Source organism: Triticum dicoccoides, chromosome 1B (genome assembly GCF_002162155.2).
Source record: "Triticum dicoccoides isolate Atlit2015 ecotype Zavitan chromosome 1B, WEW_v2.0, whole genome shotgun sequence".
Taxonomy (NCBI): Eukaryota; Viridiplantae; Streptophyta; class Magnoliopsida; order Poales; family Poaceae; genus Triticum; species Triticum dicoccoides.
In genome coordinates, this window is record NC_041381.1 from 503673407 (window position 1) to 503683827 (window position 10421).

At 46.6% G+C, this 10421-nt stretch overlaps 1 protein-coding gene across 1 annotated transcript; it reads left to right on the forward strand.

Annotated features, from left to right (window-relative positions):
• Nucleotides 1–9513: 9513 nt before the first annotated feature.
• On the forward strand, nucleotides 9514–9992 carry LOC119350514. The gene is made up of 2 exons (XM_037618310.1): nucleotides 9514–9654; nucleotides 9787–9992. Exons 1-2 carry the CDS (start codon nucleotides 9579–9581, stop codon nucleotides 9990–9992), a joined length of 282 nt encoding a protein of 93 aa, XP_037474207.1. The 5' UTR covers nucleotides 9514–9578.
• Nucleotides 9993–10421: the final 429 nt, after the last annotated feature.

The window sequence follows — 10421 nt, forward strand, 5'->3', positions numbered from 1 at the left end:
TGACCGAATTGGGCTCTTCAGCCTCCCGTTGGCCGAAGAGTGCCCCAACTGGGCCGAAAAGGACTATTTGGTCTGTCGTAGGCCGAAGAGCACTCTTTGGTCAACCGTAGGCCGAAGAGTCCTTGGGCTCCAACTTTTCACGTTAATGGGAGGCCGAAGCTGCATGTGCCTTGGGCCCCAAAGAGTACTCTTCGGCCTATGGTTGACCAAAGAGTACTCTTCGGCCTACGGCAGACCAAAGAGTCATTTTCGTCCCAGTTTGGGTACTCTTCGGCCAACGGGAGGCTGAAGAGCCCACTTCTGTCAAGAGCAGGCCGAAGAGCCCCTCTTCGGCCAACTAGAGGCCGACGGGGTGCTAGTTTTGATTTTCTTGCATGAAGACATATAGACTTCGAATTTGCTATAAAAATCATCATAGTTTTGAAAAAAAAATCCCCCCACTAGGGTCCCCCCCCCCAACCCTAGGCGCATGGGCCCAAGGGGGGGCGCGCCCAGCCCTCCAGGGGCTGTTTTCCTGCCCCCTACGGCCCATGAGGCCCTCCAAGAGGGGTGGCCCCTCCCGGTGGACCCCCCGGAACCCCTCCGGTGGCCCCGGTACAATATCGATGTGCCCCCGAAACTTTCCGGTGACCGTATGACAACTTCCCATATATAAATCTTTACCTCCAGACCATTCCAGAACTCCTCGTGACGTCCGAGATCTCATCCGGGACTCCGAACAACATTCGGTAATCACATACAAGTCTTCCTAATAACCATAGCGTCACCAAACCTTAAGTGTGTAGACCCTACGGGTTCGGGAGACATGCAGACATGACCGAGACGGCTCTCCGGTCAATAACCAACAGCGGGATCTGGATACCCATGTTGGCTCCCACATACTCCTCGATGATCTCATCGGATGAACCACGATGTCGAGGATTCAAACAACCCCGTATACTATTCCCTTTCTCAGATGGTATGTTACTTGCCCGAGATTCGATCGTCGGTATCCCAATACCTCGTTCAATCTCGTTGCCGGCAAGTCACTTTACTCATACCGTAATGCATGATCCCGTGACCAAACACTTGGTCACTTTGAGCTCATTATGATGATGCACTACCGAGTGGGCCCAGTGATACCTCTCCGTAATACGGAGTGACAAATCCCAGTCTCGATCCGTGTCAACCCAAAAGACACTTTTGGAGATACCTGTAGTGCACCTTTATAGTCACCCATTTACGTTGTGACGTTTGGTACACCCAAAGCACTCCTAAGGTATCCGGGAGTTACACGATCTCATGGTCTAAGGAAAAGATACTTGACACTGGAAAGCTCTAGCAAAACGAACTACACGATCTTGTGCTATGCTTAGGATTGGGTCTTATCCATCACATCATTCTCCTAATGTCCATAGTCAACGACATCCAATGTCCATAGTCAGGAAACCATGACTATCCGTTGACCAACGAGCTAGTCAACTAGAGGCTTTCTAGGGACGTATTGTGGTCTATGTATTCACACGTGTATTACGATTTCCGGATAATACAATTATAGCATGAATAAAAGACAATTATCAGGAACAAGGAAATATAATAATAATCCTTTTATTATTGCCTCTAGGGCATATTTCCAACAGTCTCCCACCTGCACTAGAGTCAATAATCTAGTTGCATTGTGATGAATCGAACACCCATAGAGTTCTGGTGTTGATCATGTTTTGCTCGCGGAAGAGGTTTAGTCAACGGATCTGCGACATTCAGATCCGTATGTACTTTGCAAATATCTATGTCTCCATCTAGAACATTTTCACGGATGGAGTTGAAACGACGCTTGATGTGCCTGGTCTTCTTGTGAAACCTGGGCTCCTTGGGAAGGGCAATAGCTCCAGTGTTGTCACAGAAGAGTTTGATCGGCCCCAACGCATTGGGTATGACTCCTAGGTCGGTGATGAACTCCTTCACCCAAATTGCTTCATGCACTGTCTCCGAGGCTGCCATGTACTCTGCTTGCAGCTGCACCAGCTTACTGCCCCACCATTCAACATATACACGTATCCGGTTTGTCACTTAGAGTCATCCAGATCTGTGTCGAAGCTAGCGTCAACGTAACCCTTTACGACGAGCTCTTTGTCACCTCCATAAACGAGAAACATGTCCTTAGTCCTTTTCAGGTACTTCAGGATATTCTTGACCGCTGTACAGTGTTCCTTGCCGGGATTACTTTGGTACCTTCCTACCAAACTTACGGCAAGGTTTACATCAGGTCTGGTACACAGCATGGCATACATAATGGATCCTATGGCTGAGGCATAGGGGATGACGCTCATCTCTTCTTTATCTTTTGCCGTGGTCGGGCATTGAGCCGAGCTCAATCTCACACCTTGCAATACAGGCAAGAACCCTTTCTTGGACTGATCCATTTTGAACTTCTTCAAAATCTTATCAAGGTATGTGCTTTGTGAAAGACCTATGAGGCGTCTCGATCTATCCCTATAGATTTTGATGCCTAATATGTAAGCAGCTTCTCCAAGGACCTTCATTGAAAAACACTTATTCAAGTAGGCCTTAATGATGTCCAAGAATTCTATACCATTTCCCATCAAAAGTATGTCATCTACATATAATATGAGAAATGCTACAGAGCTCCCACTAACTTTCTTGTAAACGCAGGCTTCTCCATAAGTCTGCATAAACCCAAACGCTTTGGTCAACTCCGAGATGCTTGCACCAGCCCATAAATGGATCGCTGGAGCTTGCATACTTTGTTAGCATTCTTAGGATCGACAAAACCTTCCGGCTGGATCATATACAGCTCTTCCTTAAGATAACCGTTAAGGAATGCCGTTTTGACGTCCATCTGCCATATCTCATAGTCATAGTATGCGGCAATTGCTAACATGATTTGGACGGACTTAAGCTTCGCTACGGGAGAGAAAGTCTCATCGTAGTCAATCCCTTGAACTTGTCGATAACCCTTAGCAACAAGTCGAGCTTTATAGATGGTGACATTTCCATCCGCGTCCGTATTCTTCTTAAAGATCCATTTGTTTTCTATCGCTCGCCGATCATCGGGCAAGTCAGTCAAAGTCCATACTTTGTTTTCATACATGGATTCTATCTCGGATTGCATGGCTTCTAGCCATTTGTTGGAATCTGGGCCCGCCATCGCTTCTTCATAGTTCAAAGGTTCACCATTGTCTAACAACATGATTTCCAGGACAGGGTTGCCATACCACTCTGGTGTGGAACGTGTCCTTGTGGACCTACGAAGTTCAGTAGCAACTTGATTCGAAGTACCTTGATCATCATCATTAATTTCCTCTCCAGTCGGTGTAGGCACCACAGGAACATTTTCCTGAGCTGCACTACTTTCCGGTTCAATAGGTAGTACTTCATCGAGTTCTACTTTCCTCCCACTTACTCCTTTTGAGAGAAACTCCTTTTCCAGAAAGGATCCGTTCTTGGCAACAAAGATCTTGCCTTCGGATCTAAGGTAGAAGGTATACCCAATGGTTTCCTTAAGGTATCCTATGAAGACGCATTTTTCCGACTTGGGTTCGAGCTTTTCAGGTTGAAGTTTCTTGACATAAGCATCGCATTCCCAAACTTTTAGAAACGACGGCTTAGGTTTCTTCCCAAACCATAATTCATACGGTGTCGTCTCAACGGATTTAGACGGTGCCCTATTTAAAGTGAATGTAGCTGTCTCTAGAGCGTATCCCCAAAATGATAGCGGTAAATCAGTAAGAGACATCATAGATCGCACCATATCCAATAGAGTGCGATTACGACGTTCGGACACACCGTTACGCTGAGGTGTTCCAGGCGGTGTGAGTTGTGAAACGATTCCACATTTTCTTAAGTGTGTACCAAATTCGTGACTTAAATATTCTCCTCCACGATCTGATCGTAAGAATTTTATCTTTCGTTCACGTTGATTCTCTACCTCATTCTGAAATTCCTTGAACTTTTCAAAGGTCTCAGACTTGTGTTTCATCAAGTAGACATACCCATATCTACTCAAGTCATCTGTGAGAGTGAGAACATAACGATATCCTCCGCGAGCCTCAACGCTCATTGGACCACACACATCAGTATGTATGATTTCCAATAAGTTGGTTGCTCGCTCCATTGTTCCGGAGAACGGGATCTTGGTCATTTTGCCCATGAGGCATGGTTCGCATGTGTCAAATGATTCATAATCGAGAGACTCTAAAAGTCCATCAGCATGGAGCTTCTTCATGCACTTGACACCAATGTGACCAAGGCGGCAGTGCCACAAGTATGTGGGACTATCGTTATCAACTTTACATCTTTTGGTATTCACACTATGAATATGTGTAACATTACGTTCGAGATTCGTTAAGAATAAACCATTGACCATCGGGGCATGACCATAAAACATATCTCTCATATAAATAGAACAACCATTATTCTCGGATTTAAATGAGTAGCCATCTCGCATCAAACGAGATCCAGATACAATGTTCATGCTCAAACTTGGCACTAAATAACAATTATTGAGGTTTAAAACTAATCCCGTAGGTAAATGTAGAGGTAGCGTGCCGATGGCGATCACATCGACCTTGGAACCATTGCCGACGCGCATTGTCACCTCGTCCTTCGCCAGTCTCCGCTTATTCCGCAGCTCCTGCTGTGAGTTACAAATATGAGCAATGGCACCGGTATCAAATACCCAGGAGTTACTACGAGTACTGGTAAGGTACACATCAATTACATGTACTACCTCCGTCTAGGTGAATAAGTCATTCGCGTAGTTCTAGGTCATCAATTTGAGAAATTAAATATATGTTATATGTCATGAAAAGTATATCACTAGATTTCTACACGGATGTAGTTTCTAAATATATATATTTTGTTACATATAATACATATTTAGATAGTTAAATCGTCGACCTAGAACTACGTGAATGACTTATTCACCGAGACGGAGGTAGTATATCAAATATACCTTTAGTGTTGCCGGCCTTCTTGTCCGCTAAGTATTTGGGGCAGTTCCGCTTCCAGTGACCCTTCCCTTTGCAATAAAAGCACTCAGTCTCAGGCTTGGGTTCATTCTTTGACTTCTTCTCGGCAACTGGCTTACCGGGCGCGGCAACATCTTTGCCGTCCTTCTTGAAGTTCTTCTTACCCTTGCCCTTCTTGAACTTAGTGGTCTTATTGACCATCAACACTTGATGTTCTTTCTTGATTTCAACCTCTGCTGACTTCAGCATTGAAAATACTTCAGGAATGGTCTTCACCATCCCCTGCATATTGTAGTTCAACACAAAGCTCTTGTAGCTCGGTGGGAGCGACTGAAGGATTCTGTCAATGACCGCCTCATCCGGGAGGTTGATCTCCAGCTGGGACAGGAGGTTATGCAACCTAGACATTTTGAGTATGTGCTCACTGACAGAACTGTTTTCCTCCATCTTACAACTATAGAACTTGTCGGAGACTTCATATCTCTCGACCCGTGCATGAGCTTGAAAAACCATTTTCAGCTCCTCGAACATCTCATATGCTCCGTGTCGCTCAAAACGCTTTTGGAGCCCCGGTTCTAAGCTGTAAAGCATGCCGCACTGAACGAGGGAGTAATCATCAGCACGTGACTGCCAAGCGTTCATAACGTCTTGGTTTTCTGGGATGGGTGCTTCACCTAGCGGTGCTTCTAGGACATAATCTTTCTTGGCTGCTATGAGGATGATCCTCAGGTTCCGGACCCAGTCCGAATAGTTGCTGCCATCATCTTTCAGCTTGGTTTTCTCTAGGAACGCGTTGAAGTTCATGTTGACATGTGCGTTGGCCATTTGATCTACAAGACATATTTTGCAAAGATTTTAGACTAAGTTCATGATAATTAAGTTTATTTAATCAAATTATTTAATGAACTCCCGCTCAGATTGACATCCCTCTAGTCATCTAAGTGTTACACGATCCGAGTCGACTAGGCCGTCTCCGATCATCACGTGAGATGGACTAGTCATCATCGGTGAACATCTCCATGTTGATTGTATCTTCCATACGACTCATGTTCGACCTTTCGGTCTCTTGTGTTCCGAGGCCATGTCTGTACATGCTAGGCTCGTCAAGTTAACCCTAAGTGTTTATGCATGTGTAAAACTGTCTTACACCCGTTGTATGTGAACGTAAGGATCTATCACACCCGATCATCACGTGGTGCTTCGAAACGACGAACTTTAGCAACGGCGCACAGTTAGGGGAACACTTTCTTGAAATTATTATAAGGGATCATCTTATTTACAACCGTCGTTCTAAGTATACAAGATGCATAAACATAATAAACATCACATGTAATTATATAATAGTGACATGATATGGCCAATATCATATAGCTCCTTTGATCTCCATCTTCGGGGCTCCATGATCATCTTCGTCACCGGCATGACACCATGATCTCCATCATCATGATCTCCATCATCGTGTCTTCATGAAGTTGTCACGCCAATGACTACTTCTACTTTTATGGCTAACGCGTTTAGCAATAAAGTAAAGTAATTTACATGGCGTTCTTCAATGACACGCAGGTCATACAAAAAATAAAGACAACTCCTATGGCTCCTGCCGGTTGTCATACTCATCGACATGCAAGTCGTGATTCCTATTACAAGAACATGATCTCATACATCACAATATATCATTCATCATTCATCACAACTTCTGGCCATATCACATCACATGACAATTGCTGCAAAAACAAGTTAGACGTCCTCTAATTGTTGTTGCATCTTTTACGTGGCTGCAATTGGGTTCTAGCAAGAACGTTTTCTTACCTACGAATAACCACAACGTGATTTTGTCAACTTCTATTTACCCTTCATAAGGACCCTTTTCGTCGAATCCGCTCCAACTAAAGTGGGAGAGACAGACACCCGCTAGCCACCTTATGCAACTAGTGCATGTCAAGCGATGGAACCTGTCTCACGTAAGCGTACGTGTAAGGTCGGTCCGGGCCGCTTCATCCCACAATACTGCTGAAGCAAAATAAGACTAGTAGCGGCAAGCAAGTTGACAAGATCTACGCCCACAACAAAATTGTGTTCCACTCGTGCTATAGAGAACTACGCATAGACCTAGCTCTGATGCCACCGTTGGGGAACGTTGCAGAAAATAAAAAAATTCCTACGCTTTCACCAAGATCCATCTATGAGTTCATCTAAGCAACGAGTGATAGGAGTGCATCTACATACCTTTGTAGATCGCAAGCGGAAGCTTTCAAGAGAACGGGGATGATGGAGTCGTACTCGCCGTGATCCAAATCACCGATGACCAAGTGCCGAACGGACAGCACCTCCGCGTTCAACACACGTACGGAGCGGATGACGTCTCCTCCTTCTTGATCCAGCAAGGGGGAAGGAGAGATTGAGGAAGAAGGCTCCAGCAGCAGCACGACGGCGTGGTGATGCTGGAGAGGCAGTACTCCGACAGGGCTTCGCCAAGCACTTAACGAAGGAGGAGAGGTGTTGGGGAGGGGAGGGGCTGTGCCTTGGATGTTATGTGCAGCCCTCCCCTCGCCCCTCTATTTATAGGGGAAGGGGGAAGGGGGCCGGCCCCCTCGAGATGAGATCTAGAGGGGGGGGGGCGGCGGCCAAGGGAGGGGGCTTGCCCCCCAAGCAAGGGGGGTGCCCCCACTAGGGTTCCCCCCCAACCCTAGGCGCATGGGCCCAAGGGGTGGGGCAGCCCACCAGGGGCTGTTTCCCTGCCCCCTACGGCCCATGAGGCCCTCTGAGAGGGGTGGCCCCTCCCGGTGGACCCCCCGGAACCCCTCCGGTGGCCCCGGTACAATACCGATATGCCCCCGAAACTTTCCGGTGACCGTATGACAACTTCCCATATATAAATCTTTACCTCCGGACCATTCCGGAACTCCTCGTGACGTCCGGGATCTCATCCGGGACTCCGAACAACATTCAGTAATCACATACAAGTCTTCCTAATAACCCTAGCGTCACCGAACCTTAAGTGTGTAGACCCTACGGGTTCGGGAGACATGCAGACATGACCGAGACGGCTCTCCGGTCAATAACCAACAGCGGGATCTGGATACCCATGTTGGCTCCCACATACTCCTCAATGATCTCATCGGATGAACCATGATGTCGAGGATTCAAACAACCCCGTATACTATTCCCTTTGTCAGACGGTATGTTACTTGCCCGAGATACGATCGTCGGTATCCCAATACCTCGTTCAATCTCGTTGCCGGCAAGTCACTTTACTCGTACCGTAATGCATGATCCCGTGACCAGACACTTGGTCACTTTGAGCTCATTATGATGATGCACTACCGAGTGGGCCCAGTGATACCTCTCCATAATACGGAGAGACAAATCCCAGTCTCGATCCATGTCAACCCAACAGACACTTTCGGAGATACCTGTAGTGCACCTTTATAGTCACCCAGTTACGTTGTTATGTTTGGTACACCCAAAGCACTCCTACGGTATCCGGGAGTTACACGATCTCATGGTTTAAGGAAAAGATACTTGACACTGGAAAAGCTCTAGCAAAACGAACTACACGATCTTGTGCTATGCTTATGATTGGGTCTTGTCCATCACATCATTCTCCTAATGATGTGATCCCGTTGTCAACGACATCCAATGTCTATAGTCAGGAAACCATGACTATCCATTGACCAACGAGCTAGTCAACTAGAGGCTTTCTAGGGACGTATTGTGGTCTATGTATTCACACGTGTATTACGATTTCCGGATAATACAATTATAGCATGAATAAAAGACAAGTATCATGAACAAGGAAATATAATAATAATCCTTTTATTATTGCCTCTAGGGCATATTTCCAACAAGCGTTGCAAGCGGAGCTCGCGGTTTCCGATCGATTGCAAGCCAGCTGATAGGGAAGCCAAGCTAGCTAGCTCGTGTTTGTGCATCAAGCTAGCTCGCGTGTGGTGGCCGGGATTTCAACGATCCAACAATTGGGGACCTAATTGCGTTTTTGTTTTGGTCAGATGGATTTATCTGTAAATGTTAGGGACCTGTTTGTTGTAGATATATTTGTGATGCTTTATTTTTTTAGTGTGTCTGCTGGACCGTTGCGCGCCGTCCGCTACGCGCTATATTTTTGTGCGTCTGCTAGACTGAATCTGCCATGGCGCGCTAAAATTACTAAAATGGCGCTGTAAAATTATTTTAGCGTGTTGCTTTTTTGGGCGTCTGTTGAAGATGCTCTAACACCATGCAAGAGAGAGTAAGAACAAAGCTCTGTCCTCGCAGATTTCTGTGATCGAAAGCCACAGAACCACAATCAAAATATTTCAAGAAAATTTAAGTCAGTCTTGGATTTGTCCTACAAGTGTAATAATTGCCCTGTGCGGATATGTCATGTGGAACACAAATGTGTGCAGTGGTGCCCCCATGTGTCTCAAACTTTATCATCCCGCTCATGATGGCATGCATGCATGCAAAGCAGATTGCCAAGTAAGGTGCCAAATCTGCACCTATAAATAGAGGTGCTACGAGCTCTGGCGAACAACAACTACAACATAGCTTTACACACAACCATAAGACAGAAGTGAGAGAGCTCTGCGGCAAACCATAGAAGCAACCATGAAGAACACCAAGCTCGTGGCGATCCTTGTCCTCCAGGCCATCATGGTCATGGGAATCCTCGCACACGTGAATGGTTGGTGGTTATTCATGCTTGTTTATTCTATTTGTTTCCCTGACAGATTGAATGCCCTTCTGTGATTACATTGAGTCTTATTATATCTTATGTGATTAACTAATTGTGATGTCATGCCATGCATGTGTGCAGCCGATTACTTCCCGAAGTGCTGCAACAACTGCAGGTCCTTCTCGGGGGTCGACGTCTGCGACGACGCACACCCCCAGTGCCCCAAGGGCTGCTCGGCCTGCCGCGTGGTGACGCCGAGCCCTCACAAGACGTTCCGGTGCGCCGACATGAAGAGCACCGTCGACGGCACCTGCGGCGGGCCATGCAAGAAGCTGTTGAGTAAATAGGCAATTTCTCGATTAAATTAATCCATGAGTAAATCACTAGCATGGCATTGACTAAGTTGATGACGTACTCACTCTGATCTAAACATGCACGTACTAAGCAAACAGTAGACAAATCTACACATACTGCTAGTACTGCTAATATGAAAATAATCAGGAGCGGGATAAACGAGTTATACCCTCCAGTAGGCCACGCAGAGGCCGCGGCTTTGGTGGCAGCAGCGGCGTCCTCGGCGACCTTCTTGTCAGCTTCAGCTTTCTCGGCGGCGGCACGGTCGGCGTCGGTGGACATGGTGATGATGAAGGCGACGCGGACGTAGAGGAAGTAGACGATCGGAAGCGAGCAGTCGCGTAATCGCTGCCCAAAAACCTATTCGCCCCTCACCCCGTACAGGAACCAGAAGGGCGTGGTTTCGGAGACCTGCTCTCCCG